The sequence below is a fragment of the Plectrocnemia conspersa genome, unplaced genomic scaffold (assembly GCF_051122295.1).
Source record: "Plectrocnemia conspersa isolate PC_06_02 unplaced genomic scaffold, ASM5112229v1 ptg000004l, whole genome shotgun sequence".
In the NCBI taxonomy this organism is placed as follows: domain Eukaryota; kingdom Metazoa; phylum Arthropoda; class Insecta; order Trichoptera; family Polycentropodidae; genus Plectrocnemia; species Plectrocnemia conspersa.
In genome coordinates this window covers 11,986,170-12,012,492 of record NW_028277168.1, presented here as the reverse complement: position 1 = coordinate 12,012,492, position 26,323 = coordinate 11,986,170, and the positions used below count along the sequence as shown (strand labels likewise).

The following is a 26,323-nucleotide window of genomic DNA, read 5'->3' as shown; positions in this document are numbered from 1 at the left end:
ACAATTATTTTGTATATTGCTTATTTAAATTGTCCTCTTTATAATATTGTTAATGAGGTCATGGCGACCACACAATATAGAGCTAATAGTAGGGGCGTAACTTGCCATATCTTTCTCAATTATGAAATGGATAGCTTTCGAACTGACTGTGTCAACGCAAATAGTGTATAAATATATGTACTACATGTACTGTGACATGGTGTATGGTTCCTGTTTTGAGATATAGCATATTATTTTTTATAATAAACATAATAAAATCGTGAAAAATGTATTTTGTCAATGCGAATGTCAACCATATTTCAAAAATGTATACGTGTCATCCTTAGATTCAATGCTGCTTTTTTGGAACTGTAAAACATATTAGGTACTGTAAAGATATGTGTCAGTCTTGTGTAATACGTTAGTTGGTGTTATTATTACTTTTAGGGACAAAATTCAGTTGCTTTTAAAACCATTGTTTTAGTCGGTTTTTATTATTTTCGATTCACAGGAAATAATCCAGATGTGTAACATCAATTGTATTCGTACGGGATAGAAACATATACAATTATATTATTAATAAGACGCTATATGTGTTTGTACGTCGTGCGCATGGGTACGTGTGTGTATGTGAATCTATATTTATATGTGTGTATGGCACTGTTGTATACACTGGATAATTCGTTAATTTATGCTCTCATTTATAATACGGTATTTTAAAAGTTTTTTTTGTAAATATAAAAAAATATATATCGCGTTATGAGAGCATAACCCGAGATTGAGTCAATAGAAAAATGTTAATAGCATAATATTTAGATTCTCATGCCTGTAAATTTGTCTCAATTTTTAGACCGATTTTATTTATTTTTTTCATTGTGTTTTATTACAAATCTGACCATCATGACTTGACAGGTTTCCATAATGCATCATTATGGTCATTATACAATGAAATATTAAAAAAAAACAATTATGGTGCACACTTAAAAAAGAGCACCATTACACATAATTTTCCCAGCTCCTCATAGCTATCGCCAAAAATATCATTGTGTTTGGAAAGCTTATTGAGATGCTGGATGGCTAAAACTACAGACCAATTAATCTTAAATTTTAATATAAAAATTATTTATAGTAAATTAAAAAATAACATAAATTTTGTTTGACAATTTCTAACCTGTCTTCAAAAATATTCCATTAGAAATTTATTTGTTATACTTTTTGCTTAAAACGATATATAAAAAGTCAGTTTTATAATATATGACAAAACACGTTTGTTACGTCAGAGATTTGAAGCTGACTTGCAGTTTAAATAAAAAAACATATTCTAAAAATCCTTCTGCTATAACCTCTGTAATGGATGATCTTATATAAATTGCCAAAAATCGCTCCAACTTTACAGAGTCAATATTAGATCACAACAGTGCATACGTAAGAGCTTGGGTCGTGCGTGAATTTTCATTTGCGAAAAGCTCGCCCGTGTGCCGCGTTTGGCCATCGCTCCACCCCTCCCCGTCCATTGCCAACCGGCATCAGCTGTGTAGTATGCTAGCTGCTCTGGCTTCAGTCCGTGTCTGATCGTCATTCGGCCGGTTTCGTTCGTGTTCGTCCCGCGCTAATGTTATTTCTCACAATATCTCCGATAACTACAATTTGAAAAACAATTAATTAAACTCCTCTTTGATCGATTGCGAACTGGACGAACGCGGTCGCGTTAGGACTAAAACGCGCACTATTCAAAAAAACAACCACTCCATTACCATAAGTTAAATCGGTATTAAACAATGCCTTTCCTGGCATCAATATTCAACGCCAATGCCCTGTGACATTTCGCATATAATTCGCAAAGTCGCCGTGTATTTTCCTTCTTATCTAATCATACGTGCGTGATTTTCGAGCGTTCGTATTCTACCATCCCGATCGTGCAGGTGTAAATAAATACATTACTTCATACTAAGAAATAAAAATCAGTATATATGATACGTGAACGGTACCAATTTCCTTGTGAGAACTTCGAACAAAAGTACGAAAACATGAGGAGCGACGTGATGATCCCCGGAGAGGTGGAAGGAACGGATTATCTACTCTCTTCTACCATGAGGTTGGAAGACACCTTCTTCCAAATATTAGGTGAGTGTGTGTTTTATTGTGTGTAGATAACGAGAGCTCTGTACAAATATTTTTTTATTATCTCGCAGTCGTCAACGTCGATGAAACACAGAAAATAATTTTTGCTTGCTCCGATAGAAAAAGGTTATCGAAGATCTGTTAATCGTGTGCGATATGACTTTTTCGGGCTTAACTGTCTTGTGTTTTATCTTTAACATTGTATGAACAAAATGGTACTGAATTTACGATAAAAAAATAATGAATAAATTTTAACTTAATCAATAAAATATATAGATAGTTGAAACAAAGCAGAAGTGTATTCTATATTTGTTATTGAATTTTTAAATAATAATGATATAGTAAACATCTTTGTACATACATATATATATAATCAAAAGCATTCATTTTAATATAAAAAAATACCGGTCTTTTATATGATTAAGAAAAAGCTTTCGATACAGTATGACATGACGTTTTGATTCATCAAATATTCAAAAACAAAACCCTTGACTATCTCTTACGATTAATTGCAATCCAAAGGCATCTATGTCATGTCCAATATATTTTAAATGAGTTGATGATAAAATTTCCAGTATTTTATTTCATTATTTACTCAGAAATAATTCTATAAATATACTACGGTAAACAGATTTAGTAATTCATGACCATTTTACCTGGAATTGTCAAATTACTAATAATTCGTCGTAAAATCTGTCAATCTATCGATGGATTTTAGAAAAAAATTTACCAGTCTGTGCTAGCCGCTCAAAACCTAGACGTGTGAATTGTTATCCATGGTTCTCAATCTAAAAAGTTTTGCTTTTACATTTACTTACATATTTACTTTAAATACATTAAATTACGGTTTTTAATTCAACTCAGTATATTTTGAGAGCATTGAATTCCGAATCGTGGAGTTGATGTTGACGAATCAATTGTCATATATTTATTATTTTGTGCCATATTATAGGTCTAAGATGTCGCGAGGATTAGTTAGGCTGAATGTTTTATTTTAATCAAGAGTAGTCCTTCAGTTGTACGATAGATTATTCACGCTGAAGTATTATTTATAAAAAATCTTAGGTTTTTTTTATTAATCGAATATTCAATTTATTTTAATAATTATAAAAAATATTAGCAATTTAATGGTAGATGTTGGTTTTTATGTGCTCCAACGGCTTTAAATCGCATGACCCTGAATTTGCCCAGAAAAATGCATGTCATTTAATGAAATATTATGAATTTTAATCAAAATATTATAAAAACGTCCATTGACTGGCTAATTTTTGTGCTCCCCCACCTGGAAAAAGCTGAAATAACATCCCTGATTCTAAACCAAAAATTCTCGTGATATCTAAACAGTCCGAATCTATCCTGAAAATATGATCTAAAATGTCTATGAAACTCAATTTGACAGTTGCGAAACGTCCATTTGCTGTCCAAACCCAAACCTAATAAAAGTTCTTAAATTAATTATGTTTTTGGAACTGTTATCAGGTCAAGACCAAAATATTTCTCTCGGGGGACAAAAACCGAAAGAAAAATATAGATAGACTATGCATTTTGCATATTTTCCAAAATCGTCTGTTTGTCTGCACTTCGATATTTCACTATGTTTTAAAAACATTAGAGCTATTCTTTCTGATATTACTATGAAATTTGTATATTAGACTATTGGTCAAAGTGTATTCAATCCGAGTTTGGGTCAATAGGAGGGCGCAAAAACAATTATCACTTCTCAGAAGTCAAAAATTCACGTCAAAAGCAATAAAATGGTGTCGGCGCCGTCGCAGTGGGAACGCTCGGTAACGAGCGTGCCCACTGCGACGATTAATTAGATTGATCGTAAATTAATTAATTAGAGGCATTTTAAAATATACCTGTCCGGCTTGGAGTTACACCACTAATGCTATTTATTTATAAATTGCAAGTCATTCAAAATAAAGCTATCAAAATAATATAGATAACACTTTTTTATGCAAATGTTAAAAAAATGCATATTAGCCTTCAAATATAATAAATTAAAGAACACTGTCATCTTTATATCAGAAAATATTATAAAAATATTTCGCGGAACTACATTAACCCACTAATCTCGTGTATCGGTGGCTATTTTTATTTTTCTTTCGCTTAAATTTAAAAATATGGTTTTATAGTTTTTTCATTAAATTATAACCACCAACTTTGTATTTCATATTCTTATCTTTTTTATCAAATTGTAGCTAATAACAAATTGTAAACATGAAAATGGTTATAGACTTGTATAGTATTATATGTTTGTAAAATTATTTATATTATTGAAATAAATAATAATACATTATATATGTATATAAAAAAGCATTAAGTGAAACTTCTGTTTAAAATGATCATAATATCCACAAGATTAGGTTTTGCGTGTTCTTTATAAGGAATACACTCGCAACATAGCAATTGAAAAATAACGAATTTTGTAATGAGCTAGTTTTATATTAAAGATGAAAATAACATATCCATTTGGTGTGTAATATTTATGTCATCATTGTAGCGTGTATTGAATGAAGCAATTTTTTAAGCTGCTAGAGGGAGGTGTCGACAATCTAATTTTCCTGTTGGAAACCTGTTGAGTTATGACGACCAGATTTATATTTTAGTGATATATTATAAAAAATATAGTTAAATTTGCATGGTTTTAGATATCTATAATAAATACTGCGTTAATGTATTGCTTTGGAATCTTTATATAATAATAATCAGAGATAGCTTTCTAACAATCACGTGAAATTAATACATACCATTATTTTTTGTCGGATTGTTTCTAAGTCATCCAGCACTAGAATATTCTGTATTTGTCCTTATTAAATAATCTGTTATTAGTTTAAGGTCTTATTTTTAATTAAATCCTTATAGTTTCTTGTTGCTGCGCGCAAATGATTTTGAGTCAATATTTGTATCGATATTTAAATCCCTATTTCCTAAGTTACTGGACAAGTATAGAATTTAATATGTGAATCGTTTAAGCAAAATCATATTTATTTTGTAATTTAAAATAGTTTTGAAAAATAATCTAGACGCGTTGAAAGAGTTAAGTTTTTTTTATCATTTAAAATGCAAATCGAGGAATTGGTGTATTTTTATTTCGATTTACAGTTTATTATAATGATTTGATATACTAATACATCTATTACAATCATATTAAAAATAATTGATATATAAAAAACATGTACTACTAAAAGAACGTGTAAAATTAACAACGTATTCAAAAGCAAAATGTACAGCCTATAATTTGTATTATAACAACCAATATGATAGATATTTTGAGTATTTCAGTTGATATATACAATAGTAAAGCATTTTATAAAATTTTCCCATTAAAGAGTAACATTTCAAGAACGGTTGACATTGAATTTATTGATTTTCCTCTTAAATTTCCCACAAGCTTTGTAACTGATTGTGTAAATAAAATTAAATTAAAATCAGGACTTTTTAATTTATTATTGTTTTATTTGGTCAATCTGTGTTCGTGTTTTTCTAAGAAGCAGCACGTGCGGGATGCTTCTATCGTTTATTGTATTTGGTATATTAACGAGTTTTTTTAATTTGTTAAATAGAATTTACCTTATTTGTCTTCATTTTTTGTAAACGTGTTTCACTACAAAATAAACTCACGACATACACATAAAACGCGAGTTAAAAAATACCGCGACTGTAACAGTTACAAATTGAGGTCGCGGTTCTCCTTGACAAAGACGTCAAGCGTCTGAAAAACATCGGCTAGATTGGAAAAAAAGGACTCGCAGAAGTGTCATTAGCTGTTTTTACGCGTGTTTCTTACCGGCGTAGCTGTCATTATAATATTTTAGGTATGTTTAGTTTCAATTGACCGGTCAACGCGAGTGCTGTCGGAGACTTTTGTCAGTGGACGCCGAAAGCACGAGGAAAAATGGCAATCGAAACCAGTTTTTATGGAGTGGTCTTTAAAGAAAAAGCCAAACATTTACCTCGACAGAGGTCACGGCAATGTTACGGTATACAAAAATACACAGGATTCGCCTAATTGGCCGCTAAGCGGTTACTGTGACGGTAGGCTAAGTTGGTCTCATATTAGTAACTATGAAGAACTAGAAGCTTTTTAGTATTACATATCAAGTGATTTTAAATCATTTAGGATTAATTAGCTTTTAGATGTTCACAAGCACAATTTAAAATATGATTCATTAGGTATTGATTTAATGATAATTCTCAATTTTAGTATCTAATATTTGTATATTTACAAATATTTGCAAATTAAAAGTAAGTGTAATAAACTCGTATTACTAAACCTATTTAAACAAATAATCAATGCATATTGATAATATCAAAATTATTTATTTATTTATCAGCACGATCAGTGACTAATACCTATAGTACCCGAGCTTAAATTTTATATGAACCCTAGTATTTTTCAATTTATATCGTGCCTGGGAGATCCGATTTAGTGATTGTTATATAATTTTTTTTCTGATAAAATATCTTAGATAGGTTTTCATACATTTTCCTAAACTTACGGATGAATATCGTAAAAAATATTAAAAATAAAATCCAGTTAGGTTATGTAAAGTAACATATATTAATAATAGTTTGTAAATAAAAAAATATATGGCACTGATTTACAGATTTTAATTTAATTCTGGTGCTTCACTACTTAATTAATAGTTGTTGATTGTGTTTGCCTGGTTGTAGCGCATTAGACTAACGCCTGTAATAATATGTATTATCGTATTGTGTTTCAAATAATATTAAATAAAATACAAAATTATGTGTCACGAATAAAAATAAACCCTAAATTTATAATTCATTAAAAATTAAATACGCATAACTATATATAATGTATACAATATTACTATAATTGATACGCAAATGCATATTTTTATTCAAGGACATCTTCTTTTTTATTTATATGTGCCTCTATTAGAAGCACAAATGTTGTAAAAAATGTTTTATCTATACACCTTGCTCTTTTATGATGGCATATGTATTAAATAAAATTTCATTAGGAGTTATGACAAATGTTATTATAATAATATAGTGCCTAAATCATTATTGCCAAATAACAATGTATAGGTATTATCTGCTTTATATATCTGTTTGATATTGTAATATCAATAAATCTCAAGAAAATGCGATAATATAATACATTATCGTAATCCATCAATATAACATATCTGTCTGTTAACATAATTGCTTTTTTAGCAATTAATCGAAAAAAATATTGTATTAGGTAATAATTTACTAGGATTCTTAGAGTAAATCTTAACAATTGCCTTAATTCTGACTTATTTCATGCTGATATAAGCTATTAAAAAGTTATATTGTAATAAAAAATAGATTACAAAGCACTTACCATAAAGAAATTTTGATTAATTATTATAAGAAAATAGGCTGCTCCTCGACCTTCATAAAAAAATGCCATGTTTGTCAATTAATAAATCTTCCGTTGTAACATGACAGCCTAATGCGTTACAATGGGGTAAACACAATCACCATCAATCAAGTGGTAAAAACACATGACTAAAGTCAAAAACTATTATTTATATAATAATGTATATATTTTAAATCTTTCGCTGCAACTTAACAGGCGTTAGCCTAATATATTGCAATATTCAAGAGGTAACACAAGACTAAAATTAAAATCTGTAAATCAGTGACATCTTTTTCTAGCGAAAAAATTGCTTAATCTTTACTTTCGTGCTTAATAATATGCTAAAATATTTCACAATCACTGAAAAAATGTTGTTGATTGTGTTTACCCCATTGTAGCATCTTGGGTTATCGGATGTTATGTAGCAGCAGAAGATTTAGAAAAAATAACATAATATTTTTATATATTTTAAATAATATTTTTTTTATTTTAGTCTTGTGTTTTACTACTTGATTGATGTTGATTATGTTTACCCCATTGTAATGCATTGGACGGTCATGTTTCAACGAAAGATTTAATAATAGAAAAACATGATAATAATCGTATTATTTATAAGAATAAGTTTTGATGATTTTTTACATGAACTATTTGAACTAAAGATATTATTTTAACTCTTATTTTTTCGAATATATGTCAAATATTCAATTTTTTTTTAATTACTTAGAACAAAAACCCACTAACTAAACACAATTTGTGTTGCGAAATTTATCTTCTTACCTTAATATTATTTATAACAGCTAATTGCATACAAACAAAACTTTTTTTTACTGCCGAAATTCCAGAAAATACTCATAATTTTGCGTTAATATTGTGCAGCTCTGGATTTTAGGCCAATCCGAATAATGTTAAATTTTAAGTAAATTATTGTGGTAATTTTTTTTAGCATATTAGCATTGTAATTCAGTTTTTTCAGCAGCAGGTATAAACAAAATTTAAATTACTTCAAAGACTAAACATTGAATTTAATTAAGGCAAAATTTAAATACTGCTTAAATTTTAAATTAATAATTTATTTTTTAATTAAAATAAATATTCTTATATTTTAATTGTTTTTTTATTACATATATTATAAATTATAATAGTGTGTGTTTAAGTCACTTTATATAATATAATCAAAAATAAGGAATATTTGGAAGCTCTAATCTAAGCCTATTATATAATTTATGGCGAGAAAGTGTTAAGCTTCCTAGTTAACATGTTCTTATTTAGTTTTTTTCATAAGCATTTTTTATTTTTTTGGATCTGTAGAATATTCAAATTAAATCAAATTTCACCAAAAAATATAATTAGAAATTCTTAGGTTTTCATGTTTTCGTTTTCAAGATAATCTTTTTAAATTAAGTAATTGTTTAGGTGCCTTTAACTACTATTGAAGATAACACATTATATAATGATTCAGCTTTAAGTTTGATTACATTTTTCTTATCAAAAACAATATATCTTTTTAAAATGCAATTGCCACGCCAACATACACTATATATTTTTATTATGAAGCATACACATCTAAGTTAATTTGCAACTAATTTTTGCAACTAACATCACATTAATATCTCGAAACGTTTCTGTTCTTTAATTGATCGACGAACTAGTTGTTTAAAATATCCTAAAAAATAACATTGTAAAATAAACTATAAATACGAAATTATAATTAAAAGTTAATAAAATTATAATTATGCCGTACCTTTTTTTTATTTCCTGAAACGGTCGAATCTGTTTTCACTTTCCATGTTAAGTCAGTGCTAAAAACATGTTATAAAGTTTTAACACACGATAAGGAAAATATTTGACCTCTAAAAGCAGAAATAGACTAAATCATAACGACTTTTCTTGAATTCGTATATGAAATTAATCACGTGTGTTTCAATGAGCGCTTATCAAATTTAGAAGTCTAGATTTTTTTACGATTTTTGTAGTTCACGAGGACTTATTATTTATTACAAATGTGTGTGAAAATAAATCGCATGGGTATTTTTTTTTTTTTGGTATTTCCTCTTGTCTGCTCGATTTTATATTCTAATTTGCTTGAGACACAACAACGAATGACCCTCGGGTCATTTGCTTATCGTTTCTGAGCAATAAACACGCATACATTTGCATGGCCACGTTTCTTTTCAATGTCTTTTACGTGGAAATTGCTTTTGTTAGCACCGCAAAACATCGCCAAAACTCAATAGGATAAGAGGATAAGACACAAAAAATTAACACCAAAGAAAATTCACACATGAAACCCAAATTATAAACCTTAGCATCTTTATAATATATAATAACAAAATATTTATTTTTAATTCGACTAAAAATATAACTTGTCTATAAATATTTTAACTACGACGTTATTTATATAATTAAAATATTTGCGCAATTTCGATTTTAATCTGTATGTTTAATGTGTATTTAATATTATATTTATCAGATAACTTTTCGTCACGTGCTGCTTATCATTAAATCAGTGTGTTGATTAATGTGAGATTTCCGCAAATAATTTCAGCTCTGAATTTTCAGTTAGCTTTAAATCATAGTATTAGGTGATTGCATAAGTTCATGCCCGATTTTAAAATAAAATTTAATAAGTTATATTTTAATGAAAACAGTTTTTTTTAATCTAATTGGAAAGGCGTCATCTTCACACGTTGCCCAACAGACTTTGCGAAAACTTGGAAAATTCTTCAGCATCCACCGTATTCTCCAGACATTGCTCCTTCAGATTTTCACGTTTTTCGGTATCTGCAGAATAGTTTAAATTGCAAGAATCTTAATTCTGTGAAAGATGTCAAAAACCATGCCACAAACTTTTTTCAAGAAAAACCAAGCTCTTTCTACAAAAATTTAATCGAAACTTATTATTGATTATGTGATGACTTTATAATTGATTAATAAAAATATTTTCATCAAAATATAACTTATTAAGTTTAATTTTCAAATTTGTCACGAACTTACGGAATCACTTGATAATAATAACATTTTTATTGGAAAACAATCATATTGTCCATACACTCTTGAGACACAAACCCAAAAGTAATAAATCACAAAATAATATAAACTTACCCACACATATGTTTATATATAAATAAATATAATGTATACAAAACATAAAAGTAAAAGTTTGACTTCGGATTGCGCTTAATGCAGTTTTTTGTACTTTACATTGACATGATTGTGATCGATTTATGTAGTTTTTATAATGCATATAATGAATACATGTTTTAAATAATTATATAAAAAATCCAGCATCATGTCTTTTAACCCTTTGAGTAGTGAGTTAATTAATACACATTTGTTACTTTGTTAATATACACCTGGGAGTGAGTTAACTTGACGTGTATTTCAAAGTTTTGTTGCTTTAATTTGTTTTATTATTTTTTTGTATTAGTACGTTTTAATAATTTATTTTAAAACTTTTTCTCTTATTCGTTAATTTATTTTACATATTTTTTATATATTATCCGGCTTTTTATATCAATTCAGAGGCATTCAATATTTTTTATAAAATTAATATAAAATATTTTTTGCTATGTTCGTTTATTTTTTGGTATTATTTTCTATAAAAATCATTTACATTAATTCAAATTAAAAAATATTATATAAACCTAATGTTTTTTATATTTTATTTCTTTAGTTATATATGTAAATATATAACTATTTGGAGTGCCTCAAAACAGTAAATTATCGACATATTAATACGTTAAACATATTAATTATAAATTTACAGCAAGGTAAAAATACAGGAAAATTAGTTTATAATATAATTCAGGGTGTGCAAATAATATTAGTGTATGTATGTATATAAATACCTAAATTGTACTCCACTGATAAAAATAAACACAAATACGTCGTTTTGCAACGCTTATCGGTTAAAAACGGGAGAAGGGGACGAAACTATTTTTGTACTGCAATGTTTGTTCATCTACGAATTTACTTTACATGTTGTTTGTATTAACCCCATTGTAACCAATTAGACTGTCATGTTACAGTAGAAGATTTAATAATTGACAAACTTGAACGTTCTTTACCAGAACTCAGTCGATAATTTTTAAATGTAAGCAAAATAATTTGTATTTTGCTTATTTTTTACTATTATTATTTTTTAAATCGTGATTATTATATGTTAAAAATTTAAGCACAAAGTGTGAAGAAACTTAATTACAATATGCGTTAAAAGCGCAATAAATCAAATGCCATTAGTTTTTACTACTTGTCGACCCCTGAATGTTTTTGTACGTGACAATAATATATAAAGAATAATTAGTGTCACTATCTATCAAAAATTCCGTTCGGAGCCTTTACAAATAATGTATTTTATTGATAAACGGAATACGAAATGGCAAGTGCAAGGTTGCCAAACTTCTATTGCTCATGCAATATTTTTGTAAAAGAGCAGACAGAAATAAATAAATCCAATTACACTCGGCCGTCACGTCGAAAGTGGGTGAACAAGAAACATCCCCCAGTCAGACCAAGTGTATATAAAGGCATACATATAATTTAGTTCTGGATTTCGCTAGCACTTCCAATCGGAATTAAATTCCTAGAAGAACTTCCATTGATTAATATTATCCTGTTATGTTTTGACCCTTAGGAAGATTATCCTTTATCAATATTTTCTTCGAATGCCAAAAATCAGAAGCTATCGCTTTGCAAGCGGGGATGGAACACCCATTGTTTTATGGTTGGTGAATCTCTGAGATACTTACACTGTTTCGACTATTGCCTCGATATAAGCTAATAGTGGTGAACCTATTTGTATCATCAGTAACAACATTTTTCATTAGCTTTATAATGAAGCAGCAATTCGGACGCCACCTCACAGTAATTTTTGACAATCACAAACTCATCGTTCAAAATGTTGATTCGCCGATCTATCACGTAATTTAGTGGTTTGTATTCTACAAAGAATTTTCTATGTTTTTTGCTCCATTTTATGTAGGTTTTGATCACTGCATTGTGTTCTATTTAAAAAAAGTATTTGTACACGTTACTTCAAAAAATTCCACAGAAGTCCCAAATTAAAAGTTTGTCGTAAAACTTTGCAGAGACACTAAACCCATTTCACATAACCCCACAAAAAATAATTGTGCATCTAATACTGCCCTCTCTGTGTCAGACTACGAAGTTTTTTTAACCGTATAAGTCATATTTCTACGTATTTAACTAATCTAATCAACTTGTTTCGTTAACATTAAAATGGATGTTTTACTAGCTTTATTCAACGTTTTACTAAATTTTTGATGGCATTTTTAACGAATATATTTATAATCTAAGAACGGCAAAAGTAATAAGTTTTATCTTTAAACAAAGCACAATAAACAACAATCTTTATCTTAACCATGCATTAGATATAATTTATGTTCACGTATGTGTGTCTATTCGCGGCGCGTGCATTTGATTGCAACGACTGCATTGGTTGCCAGTTAATTACATGCAATACATAAAACTGAACTCGGTTGGAGGTCAAGGAAATGTGAACTCGACACATTAACAGTCATCGGCAAAATCGACTTCTAGACACCTCCATTACAATTTGTATAATATTTATGGTTATATTAACCCTTTGCCACCTATGACTAGATTTGCGAGGCCGACTGCAACAAAACCAAGGCCGGGTTGTATTTGTTTATTTTTTTATCATAGGCAATTTTATATGCAATTCTAGCGCATAAAAAATAAAACAAGTCGATAATTGATGTAATTTAATAACAAGAATTGTAGGTAGCTGGGTTAAAATAAAGAAACGACAGTCATTCGTATTTGACTCATCGTCATGAAAATCAAAATCCTTGATATTTGATAAAAGATAATCAACTGATATTTTTTTATGCTGCTCAGGTGATTCGTGCAATTAAAAATTGAGATAAATATCATGAATAAAAAAAATATTTGCTGTTGTAAATCTATCGCTGAAACATAGCAGGCGTTAGCATTTAAGCATTAAAGATTGCAAAATACTTAAAAAAAATAATCAAAGCATAAAAATTGTATTTAAAAAAACGCTCATACAAAGACAATATTAAATAAAAAAAAACTTTGCTAATATTAGATTATTAAAACCTTATACCTTATTCATAATATTAGCTACAGGTGCTACGTATTTAACTTTGGTATGTACCCAAAGAGTATGTACCGAAAATATTAATAAAAGCAGTTATTTATAGTACAATAATTAGCACCGAACCTGTTGATATTTAGCCTACTTTAAAACCAGTATGTAAAATAATTATTAATAAATAGTTTCAGTTTCCGAAAGTAAAATACATAAGTTTTTTGTATATTTAAATCAAAATAAATATGATTGCTATTTATTATTTTTATATAATATTGATTTATATGTTTATTTTATTATATTAATATTCATAGTAGCAAAGGATATTTTGAATAACTTTCTAATAAATCTGTTTTTATAATTTAAAATAAATAAAGTTAATCATAGTTATTAATTTGTAGTCAAACTTGTACACTAAAATCGGAAATATTTGCGTGAAAGTTTTAATATTAATAAATCAACGTTTATCCATACAATATATTAAAACTTGATAAGTCCATTTAGTATATGCAAATTTATCTGTATATTTAACGCAAAATTTCTACACATATTCCACGTGGGGAAATATCGGTAAAATAAAATATAAAAAACCGATTGTTGTTGACCCAGGTTGGTAAATTTAGATGCATTGACAGTTTACATACTATTATGCATATCGGTAAAATCTTCAAGTTGTGAAACTTAGAAGATACGACAAAAAAAAACGTACATACGAATCGCCAATTTTCACTTCGATTACAGTTATTTTCAAGCGATTGCTTTTGTGCATGTTCATCATAAGATTTGCATATATTATGTGTATAGATTGACAATCACTCGGATAAAAAACTTTTTTATTTCCACGCACAGACGGAAATATAATTCGATAAAAAATAAACACTTATCGAATTGCGCATGCGAAGCCGGAAAAAAATGATTACAGAATCTTAAAAAACAACGAAATGTATTCACTTTTTACGTATATTAAACACGCGAAGTCTCTAGTATCTGCCATATTTTTATTGGTTTTACATCTTCAAAATATATTGTTTTCGAGTATCAAAATTAGCATAATTTTTATGTGAAAAATGTACACTTTTTAATAATTATTGTAAGCGTCCTTTTTTCCACTCGTCGACGGAATTCAAGTTATTTGCGAATATATTAGCATTGATTTAAAAAATCGATGCAAAACTGGTTCTGTAATTATTATTGACTCGATCGCTATCCTAGTATCCTAGATACATGATTGTCGGTTTAAAAATAACTTGATGTTGAGATCTTTTTTGGATGTACAGCTTTATGCACTTGATGTGTCGGTGATATTTATTTCTTTATTTTCAACACAATGAGTAAATAAGTCACAAAAAAGTCAAACTTTATCTTACCGAATTCAATTACTTAAATATATTTTAATATAAAGTGCAAATAAAGCATACTCAACATATTGTGAAAACGAACACATTAAAAACTACTATTTTATCGACCTTTTTAAAAATATATTTATTTTATTAATTTGCATATATGCGAATGTAAATACTTCTTGATAAATTATTATGGTAGACAATTATGGTTCGAGACCTTGATTGATAAAAATAAAAATTTTTAGCTGCTGTCCAGTAATGTTTTATTTTGATTATTAAGATAATTGATTACGACTGTTGATGAATAATGACTCGACAAAATCTTACGTTGAAGCATCCCATCCGGTTTTATGGCTTGTTTTGCAAAGATAATCTCAACTTGCGGTTATTTTAATTAAATATTTAATATACTATGACAAATAAAAACACTATGGTAATAAATACAGTATTAACCTTTTAAAAGCAAAAAAAGTTTAACAATAAGTAAGCAGCTTTTCGGGTAAAAAATATTTAAAATTAGGTCAACTAGTCTCAGAAATATTAATAAAGATATTTTTATATAGACTTTTGATGAATAATATTTTATAGTAAAATGATCATTATTCTAATAACCACTACAAACATTTATATTATCTAGTTATAAAAATATAATGCACACATTTTTTAACAAGTTTATTTTTTCATCTTCTGTTTCAACATTACATACATTAGCCTAATACGTCACAATCGAGAAAACACAACCAACCACTACTAAGTATGCAGTGAGACACCTGACTGAAATCAAAGTCTGTAAATCAGTGATATATATTATTATTAATTAAAAACTATTATTACGGCTTACAATTAATATATGTCACTATGCACGACCTAGCTCGATTATATTTTAATTATTCATCATGATATTAGGGAAATCTAGGAGAACCTTGTATGTGATGATGGATCAAAATTATAATAAACTAAATTAATAATGTGTAGAACAATCATCATAGTTTCAATAGATTGCATTCTGTTATTTTTAACTGTTCAAATATTGAATAGTTAACGATAAGATATTCAAATATATTCCTACCGTTATGAAAGATCGAACAATTGAATCATAAATACAGGATCCATAAAAAAGCAATAAAAACATCAAGAATGTTTATATTTTATTTTAACCACAATGGAGCTTGCAGTTTTTTAAACTTTAAATCAGTACCAAGTTTAATTTTAATTAAACCTCAAAAAAATATTTCCATGATAAATCTCTTATACAGATTTAAAATCAAACATCATGTGTAATAATTTAAAAGAAAAAAATCAACATCAGCCACTAAAAAGTTCACAGCTGCATTAGGAAACACGAGTAATTTCTGGAAATTCTGCATTTGCAAAGTGATTTTTCATTATTATTATGTTTATCGGTGATTAGTTATGTCCATGTTGTTATAATCAACATTAAGATAAGAAGATAAATTTCATAAAACAAATATCGTATCCTATTACATCGCAAGAAAAATGACTACATTCATTGTTGTAATATACGAATACACATACGAAACTGAGATTTGAGTTGAAATTTTCATAAATTTCCAAATCGTAACTTGAAAAACCATTATCGACTTCTTTGAAAACAATACAAGCATATCATATACTAGGATATGTGCCGCCCAGGGCGATCCTTAAAATTGCCCCCCCCCCTCCATACATTTTTTTGCAGGGTCATAAAATCAGTATTTCTTAAAATAATAAATTGGTTATTATTAAGCTCTTGTTATTCGTGGATTTATATGTTTTAGTGCAATCAGGGTTAAGAACCACACTAGACGATCCCATCGCGAATATGCCGCCCCCAAGCAAGTGCCGCCCGGGGCGGTCCGTCCTCTCCGCCCCCACTGCTGCAGTGCCTCCGCCACTGCATATACTATACGCAATATGTTTGGTGGCTGTGAACTCGAAAAATGTTTAATTGATCATCTTTCTTTGGCTAGTTTGAAAAAACCACAAGCGTATTCACGCTCTTTTATATCTGATGTTCCTTAATCGTTTCCTCAAATTTATTAGTGATGCTGGAGACCATAAACTGTTTTCGTGCTAGTTTTCTCGACTGCAGCTTTCACTCGCGACAGCCTAGGTAGGAGGTTGGACCTCGCCTGAGTTCCGCTGTGTATGAACTAAAGCGAAGCTCGGCTAGGTAAAGGTCGTAGTTCTTAATGTGCCAAAACTTATGCAACTACTAAAAGAGGGCTTACCTTTCCAAAGAATTGTGGTGGTTCCGAAAAACACCGTTATCATCTTAGGGTGGCAAACGGTCACCACAGTTTAATCTCATCGGCATTTACATATTTGGTGTAATATATCATGGATTCAAAACAGTAGATGGGATAGGAAGAAAGGTATGTTTAATTACAAGAAAACCTTTTATTCATAAAAGTTTGTAATTTTTATTTTATTTCTCCCACCGAGTTTCTATTGTACTTCTTATGAGACTTTCCCATGAGATGCATCACGTTTATTATGACTTACATATACTTGAATTTCTTGTGTCACACAACTGCTATCAGTGAAATCATTGCATGTAACTTTCTTATTCATCAGCCTCAAAAGCTTATCTGTCAAATAAGTTTCATTATGGTCTTCTAATTATTTTAAAAGCAAAATTATAGTACAGAAAATATTTAAACAATTATTTTCATGCTTACTCAATGATCCTTAATTGCTTAGTAGTTCGTTAACAATAAATTCAATTCGCAATCGTTTTGGATCATGGCTTAAGGAAAATTTTTACACTTTTAAGGAAATCTGGGAATATCTTTATACTATTGAATTACCTTACTTGAGTGAACTTGGATTTTCTACATCACACGTATCGGTTTCTATGAAATCGATATTTATTAACAAACAGCACATCCTTCTTGCTGGACGAATACTTATTGCATTTATCATATAGTAAATAAAGGAACATACTTCAAAGAGTTTGTGTTTGATTTATTACACATAGGCAATAGAATGTGTGCATGCTTATGCACGCGCATATTTGATTAGTTGATTTGCTTTGCAAGCAATTATAAAGAAATAATGCAAATCTTATTTCATCCAAAGATTTAATCATTGCATTTTTTGGCAAAGGTTTTCTGTGGCAACTTAAAAAAATGTTTAAGATGAAATCAAAGCCTTAATGCTTTACTTTTAATTCCTAGGATGGGTCATGAATATATTTGGTGTATAGAACATAAATACTAGTGATTCAGCTCGATAGTGTTCATATAATAAAATATTTACGCGTAAATATTTTTTTTTCTCTCTTGGAAAGAAGCATATTTTGCAGATGTTGAAAAAAGAAGACTATCGTTTATTTTTAACAAACTTCCAGCCAAATATACAAAAACTTGCTTTAGTTCAACAGCCACACTGTTTTCATTAAATTAAAAAAATATCACTATTTTTACTAAATTTTAAAATTTGTTAGTAATTTTAGAATAATATAAAAATATATGTGCATATTATTAAAACACAAGGTGAAAATTGACATTATTTCTAAATTTTGGAATTTAAAAAAATAAATAAAAAAGTATCTTTATAATATAATTTATTCATTTTCACTATTTCCTTAAAAACATTAATTTTTAAATAGCTGATTTCTAAATTATGAATGACACGTATGTACTTTTCTTGTCGTCTACGCAAGTAGTTCAAAAGACATATAGGTGTATGTATACGTCTTCTGCTGCACAATAAAATCGTCCCCAACGGTTCTTCTTTAGTAGATCATCTGCAAAAATATTTTTAATAAAAGCTATTAATTTTACAATATCACCGATATCAGCTGATCCTTTCAATTGTAAGGAAATTTAAAGACATAAACATTTTTTATGCGGTGTTTATTCACATTTTTTCACTACGTTTTATAAATGAATTTTGAGAAAATTGTGTTTAATGTTTTCAAGTTATGAATCCGAGACTTCAATAAAGGTTTTTTCAACAAATCCTTCCGAAACAGAAAAGGATTTCTGATAACACGCTCGGAAATAAGCAATTATTGCATCTCTAGATTGCTCAATTGGCTTTGAAAACATATTTTATTGTGTAATTAATCCAGATTTTAGTTCTGGCAACTTCTTCTTACTTCTTTCACTTTTAATAGGAAATTTAGATTGAAATTTTACATGTAATATGTTGAAATTGCGTTCCAAATTTCCCTTCTTATGTATTGCAACCAGGGCTGTGGAGTCGGAGTCGGAGTCGGAGTTGGAGTCGTGGAGTCGTGGTGTTTTGGCCGGAGTTGGAGTCGGAGTCGGAGTCGTGAAAAATGAGCGACTCGAAATTACGAAATTTATGAATTTTTAATTGCGTAATAATGAATGTGTATAGCGTATGAATATTAAACGTGTAGAAAAACACCAAAAATACCTGATAAAATTAAACTTTTTTGAGTTGGAGTCGAAGTCGGAGTCGGAGTCGGAGTGGAGTCGTGTTGTTGGTAAATATCGGAATCGGAGTCGGAGTCGTGTTTTTTTTTAACGACTCCACAGCCCTGATTGCAACGGAAACGACACATATCAAACAGCAAAAATGTTCTTTAACAATGATAAAAAATATGCTAATTCCCATTTATTATGGGAATTTTACGTGTGTGTGAGAGGGGTTTTAACCACCTTCACTATTTATAATAGCTTAGAGCGCCTTATAATAATCATTCACCGAAATCACAGCCGTCAAAAATACAACTCGACATGCCAACGAAAACTCTCCGAGTTCCAAGACTCGCATTTTCAAATTCAGCATCTAATAGCGGCATCTAAATTTTTTTATGTGTGTTATAATTTATATATGTTGATAACTGCTACCAGATTTGCCTGCTATATATGATAAAACTAGCCATTTTAGTCCATTTTACTAGTTTGAAATGGTTTTCGATCTCATTATTATGTAATATTGTATTGAAATATTGCTATTTAGATCCATTTTATTTGTAGAGGTAGTAAAAAACTTTTGAAAAAAATTGAAACCGATTAGGTGTGAGCAAACGTTGACCAGATTAGTGAACACCAAATAAATAACTGCAAAATCGAATCTACTTAAAAGTAGGATTATATAAATTGTCAACAAAATTATTTACCTTACATAAATGGTTTAAATATTCTGACCAACGCACGCTCACTTACACCTAACCAGCTTAACTTTTAAAACGTATTTATGTAGCAAAATGTTGTTGGCCGCTTTCGTAGCCGTTAGGGCGAAGCGCAGAGAAAAATTATAATTATTGGTTTCTGAGCGTGACGCCGATATTCTTAACAAGCTGCTTTCATAAATTATGTCACAGGGTTTTAGTGAAATTGTACCCCCCCCCCCCATCCCCTGTACGCCACGTTACAAAACCAAAATTATTTTTATTTAAAAAGGTAGTATAATATATGTATTTGTGTGGAAGTGATTTTGTTGAATACTTTATTATACAAGTTCTGTATAAAATGAGTAGAATTTGTATTCGATATTCATAACCATATATTGTAAATAAATAACATTGGAGTTTAGTGCACTACTCATTATATTTCTGTTTAAGGAAAACTGTTTTATTAAAAAATCAATTAATAAAAATAGATTAGGCTTCCTAACGAACAAATTCAAATTCGTGACGTCACATTTTTTAGGAAACCCCTCTACCCTCTGTCACCTGCTCTATAGATCCCCTAAATCTGAAACATCATTTATAAATTTTAATAATTCTATAATACATCGATATTTTACTTCTTAATTCATATAATTGATATCCGCCATTTCGAATCAAGCTCGACGCGAATATTTGAAATACGGAAATGGCCGATAATTTTTGGCCGAAAGTGCATCGCCCGTATTGAAATTGAATATTCATTGTTGCGGAAGCTGCCGCGGGTCACGTGGCGCCGCTTCTACCGTCCGACGACAGCGGCGCTGGCGACGGCGCTCAGCTGTCAGTCGCGCGCGGCGCCTGAGACTGTCACTAGTCCGTGGCAATATAGCTCATATGGGACTCGTCGATGACGGTGAGTTTCTCCGAAGCTATTTACAAACAAATCAGCTACGACGACATCGCCATTTTCCCGACCGGCGGCCATTTTGTAAATAATTAAAAATAACATAACCTCAAACATAACGGCCGGCGGAGATGCGCGAGCGCCGCCTTCTCGATTTTCGCGTATTTTATTTTTTAATTTTCACTTCGACTGTATTGTTGTTTGGTGTTTTGCACGCCGATCGAAAATGAGACGTAAACAATTTTATAATTGTCGTTACGTCACTCGCGCGCCGCATTATTATAAAGCGTTGAACCTGCGCAAGGCACGTGTCGTTAATTGAAGATGAAAATACGATTGATCCTATAGGATTCCGGTCGCCATGACGACGCGACGACCGCCATCTTTGATTGTTTTTATTTGATTTTAATATGCGCGACGATTCTCCGTCTCTGTCTAACGCTGCGGTCCAAATTGACGAAGTCAATACGTTGCCGCAACTCATCAATCGTCTCTATTCGCCGGCCAAAAATTTATTATCACTGTCCGGTCAATTGTAGTCAGGACACGCGGACGCAAAAACGGATCCTTGGGAGTGCGAGTTGAAATTGAAAAAGTTACAGAATCACTATAGCAGATTCAACTTGTGTGAAAAGCTCTGCAAATCATTTGGAACTATTTTAATAATCAAATAATTACCCTCAACTTAGACAAGTCCCATTGTTTATCGTCATCGTCAATAAATAAATGTTTACTATATAAATTCATATCACCATCGGAAATATTTGCCTTAGTTTATAAATTGTTTTCACTAACAGAAAAATTGCTTTCATAATAACGCAAATGTTTTTTTGTCAAATATTTTATCATCGTCAGCCACATTATAACTAAAAGAATCAATTTACATCATAACTACTATTGATTTTATTATTTTCTTTATTAGCACAGTCTGCTGTAGTTACATATCATTTATTTAAAGAAAATGTGTACGTAAATTTAAAAATAAAACTTTAAATTTTGATATTAGTCAAAAAGTTGCTTCCAAAATTCATCGATGGATTAACAGGTTTTACGACGAATTTTAGTAATTTAATAATTCCAGGTAAAATAGTTGGAAATTACCAAATCTTTTTACTGTAATATATTAATAGAGTATCCCTGAGTAACTAACGAAATAAAATAATGGAAATTTTATTATCAAATCACTTTTAGAAAATGTATTTGGCACGATATAGATGAAACCATTTTGGGCATGACATATGTACATGCCTTTGGACTTATAAAGGTTAAAACATCCTTCATAGAAACGTGTGGTCTGGCATTGTCATGTTAAAATACAATTTTATCGCAATATTTCTTTTGGTTTTAAATTCATTTCTAATTTTTTCGCTTCCAAAGTCTCTCGTAGCGATCACTTTTCAAATTATTTTACGACAGGAAGTAAGTAAATTAATAAAAAAAGTATCTACCATAAAATTGATCCATGCGATTAAACCGTGTGACTAATACCCAAAAGTCCTGGGTTCGAATCCCATACAAACCTTTGTGTTTTTCAATTTCTATCGTGTGGGAGATCGGAATTAGTGATTATTATATAATTATAAATCCGGTCCTAGATTTTCTTAATATCGCGGATGAATATTGTTATGAGTAATTCAAATCGAGCTAGGTCGTACATATTTGTATTAAAAAATCTAATATCATATTTGTATAAAAAATTGGACTATCAGTTATTTTTATTAGCTGTGCGCTCTGCACGTAATCTCGCATTTTCAACCTGCATACAAAGAGTTAATTTAAAAAATGAAGCAATGGGCTGAGCTAATCAGTAAGTTCAGATGGCCTTCCATTATTTTTTATCAGGAATATTGATTCTTCCTGCTCTATATTACCACAAATAGAAACAAGTCAATGATGAATTTTAGCTGCATTTTTTCTAATTATTGTTTTGATACATAAAATATTCTAATTATGTTTTGTAGATTTTTTTGTTTGATTGTGAATTGTTTGATTTTTCAATTTCAACTATGGGCTTCCAAAAAACCGCCCGAAACAAATCGGTTTTCGTTTTTTTCCAAAAAACAAAAACTAGTTTCGAAAAATTAAGATATTTCATATGTTGTAAAACATAATTACTATATTTGTGAATATATATAATACATATATTTACACTTTCTAATTTTAATGTTCCTGGTATTTTTGTATTATAATATTTTGAATATATTACCTCCAAATTTTGGCAATCTATAAAATAATATAATAATATTTTTCTTGTCCATACATTTATTTTTGTCCTCTATAATGTATTTTATATCAATTTTTTTACAATTTAAAATTTATTTTGTGCATTCTGTGCAAACAAAAATAATAAAAAATGTACAGAAAACTCCCCAATAACACGGTAAATTGAGAACGTGCTATTTGGGCGCGTGTAGTTGGGGGACTAAAATACTCGTACAATTGTTTCAATATTTACGTACTAATCAGACGCGTGTGGTGAGATATCATCCCTTTGGCTCACTCACACATAAAGTAATGGACACCCAAATAACACGCCCCCAACTTACCGTGTTATTGGGGGGTCTACTGTACATTAATTATTATTTTTGTTTGCACAGAATGCACAAAATAAATTTAAATTGTAAAAAATTTGATATAAAATACATCATAGAGGACAAAAACAAATGTATTGACAAGAAAAATATTATAATACATAAATACCAGGATTATTAAAATTTGAAAGTATAAATATATGTATTGGTAGTTTATTATTTTTTAAATAATATTTTAAAAAGACTAATGATCAAGTGTACCATAATGCATCGAACTTTAAATTTTTGTAAAAAAATTATTTGCGTGACGTTGATTTAATTGTTAATAAGGAATTGTATGATTTTTCAAAATTTGTGGTATACTGTTTATTCAAATAATTTAAAATCTTTTTTAACGTCTTTAACTTCTGGAACAGTAATAATGGATGATATACTTTTATGCATTTCCATAATTAATGAATCTTTTTTCTGAGTTGCGATAATGAAGTAGAGAATTCATTTATCGATTTTGTGCGTTATTTATGAAATTTAAGAAAAAAATAATGGCAAAAACCGTTTTCGTTTTTTTTAAATGTCCGAAGAACCGGTTAATCGGTTTCGGTTTTAACCGCTTTGGAAGCCCGAATTTCAACTAAATTTTATTGATCAGCTAGTTTCTAAACATTACTCACCAGAGATGCGAAACAAAAAAGGTCAATTATTATCACCTAGGAAAAGTCACTGTGATTAATATAAAAACATGTTGTAAACATTGAATAATAATAAAACATATTATAGAATAAAAATACGTAAATACTGCATAATATTATTTTACTTTAATATATTACGCCGATAAAGTTACTTTGGTTAATCACCTACAATGAATATTATATAATTATCCGCTTCTGTTTTAAATCAATATAAGCATAGTCGTTTTCGGAGTTTCAAGCCAAAGCCATAGAGATATCGTTTTCACCAAAAAAATGTAGATTTAAAAAAAAAAAATTGGTACTACCGGTATTTTATTTTGTAATACCGGTAGTATCAAAGGCAGATTTTTGTCCCAATACCAGTATTTGCAACACGTTTTTTGTTGTTTTTTTGCTAGTAAAAAGCATAATAAGAAGAGAAGTTTTTTTACAGACTCACTTTTTACAATATCATTTAATTAAAATTAGTGTTATTGTCACTTTTTAAAAAAAAAATCTTGCGTGAAATTGATAATGTGGGGAAATGGAAGGAGAAAAGATATAACATAATATACGTACACTATCTTCCAATGAGTTTTTAAATTTCGCTCGAATATAATCTTGTTTGAAAAAAAATAACACCATAGTTTTATAATCTAAATAATTTATGCTAAAAACATAAGGCAGATATAAATGTTTTAGTTAAGCTCCTTCAATTTATGCATCTTTATCATTGACTGTTGTCTTACGAACGTTAATATGTTGATTCCCATATTCAATTCAATGTCTGGTGTTTTGTCATTGGTCTTATATATTTTCATTTATTGCTGATTAATTTCAGCATCGAAATTTAAAAAAACATCAGACTTCTTTGAACATCAATAGCAACTCAAAACGGTAATGATGTTTAAAATGTCGTCTTTTTATCCATTCTTTAGTTTCAACTACTAGTCGAAAATATTAGTTTCATTATTATACAATCTTATAGATATGACTAGTTTTCATACAAAATATTATCAGCAATATGCCTTTTATTATTACCTTATAAATATACCCTGACATACCATATACAAATATAAAATTAAATTAATACAAAATAGATATCCACACGAATTTATATTATACATACAATCTGAATTTCAAGAAGCAGTTTTTATCGAAACTAGATTTGTTTCCTTTTTTTTAAAGATTTTATAGAATATTTTCATTGGTGAGTACTGAGATTATACGCTTTTGCTTCATATACATATATAACTTTCGATTTCTGCAATTGGAAATATTAAAGTCCAATTTATTACATATTTGTATAAATTATATATGTAATATAATACAATAAAATATGTACACAATTTCAAATAGCTTACCAATAAGATATTAATAGACTAAATAATGATTGTAATTATGTCAATAATAATATCGGTGGTTAATCAGATGAAGATAATTAAGTACAATTAAATTAGAGATTTTATTCCAAGAACATTCTTAATCTTACATTGATTCATATATGTTTTACATATTAATTTTTCAAACTTTCCTTAATCCATATGTAAGCTAATAAGATAAATAAATTATCGTTCTTAGTTCTTAGGAAAAACTTTTAACTTTAAATAAACAAGTTGATGATGATCTTGCATATTTGCAGGCTCTTCAAAGAAATTCTTCAGCGTTCGCATTGGAGAACAGGAAAATCTCACATGTGACGTAACTGACCGTTATAATAGTATCCATCGTATTATTGATATTTTATGTTTAATTCTTTCAAACCTTACCTGGATTTGTTAGCATTAACTGGCAATTGCTATTTTAGTTGTATGCGGGCTCACTCTTTATGATCCGTCAACTGATATAAATTATGAAAATAATATTTCTAATGAATGTGAAAATTGTCATTAGATAATATTTATATCATACCAACGAACAAAATTTGGGTGATACACAATACGAAATCGGATATCTATTTTGAAATACTGATTTCCAAAATATGAAATTTCTGTCACCGATAACGTAATAATTTACAATAAACCATTAAATTGAATAATAAATTAAAATTAAAACCACCATACGACACCGCCTATTTGTGGCCTTGTTGTTTTAGTCGTAGAGAAAAGGAAGAATCATTAAAAAATATGGTGTGTTTTGTATCCCCATAATTAATTATCTTCGAAATGCAATGAAAAAACACGTTTGTGCCATTAACACATGTGCGTCAAAAATATAAAGTGAAGAAGAATTTGC

General features: G+C 29.2%; 1 protein-coding gene and 1 long non-coding RNA gene across 14 annotated transcripts in view; one reads left to right on the top strand and one right to left on the bottom strand.

The window, feature by feature from the left end:
• The first annotated feature begins 1,538 nt into the window (after positions 1–1,538).
• Hnf4 (Hepatocyte nuclear factor 4) overlaps positions 1,539–26,323 on the top strand; it is a 53,857-nt gene continuing 29,072 nt past the window's right edge. For 9 of the 13 annotated variants that reach the window (XM_088184920.1, XM_088184917.1, XM_088184921.1 and 6 more), the window contains exon 1: positions 1,539–2,103. In XM_088184920.1, the coding sequence (XP_088041046.1) occupies positions 1,950–2,103 (154 nt within the window). In that variant the 5' untranslated portion in view covers positions 1,539–1,949. Of the gene's footprint in view, positions 2,104–20,828; positions 20,899–26,323 lie in introns of those variants that run through there. The other 4 variants (XM_088184923.1, XM_088184925.1, XM_088184922.1 and 1 more) reach the window with 1 other exon arrangement.
• On the bottom strand, positions 16,043–26,113 carry LOC148235939 (uncharacterized). Its single transcript, XR_015809411.1, has 2 exons — positions 23,494–26,113; positions 16,043–21,496 (listed from the first exon to the last, which is right to left on the bottom strand). It is a non-coding gene; the product is annotated as an uncharacterized LOC148235939 (long non-coding RNA).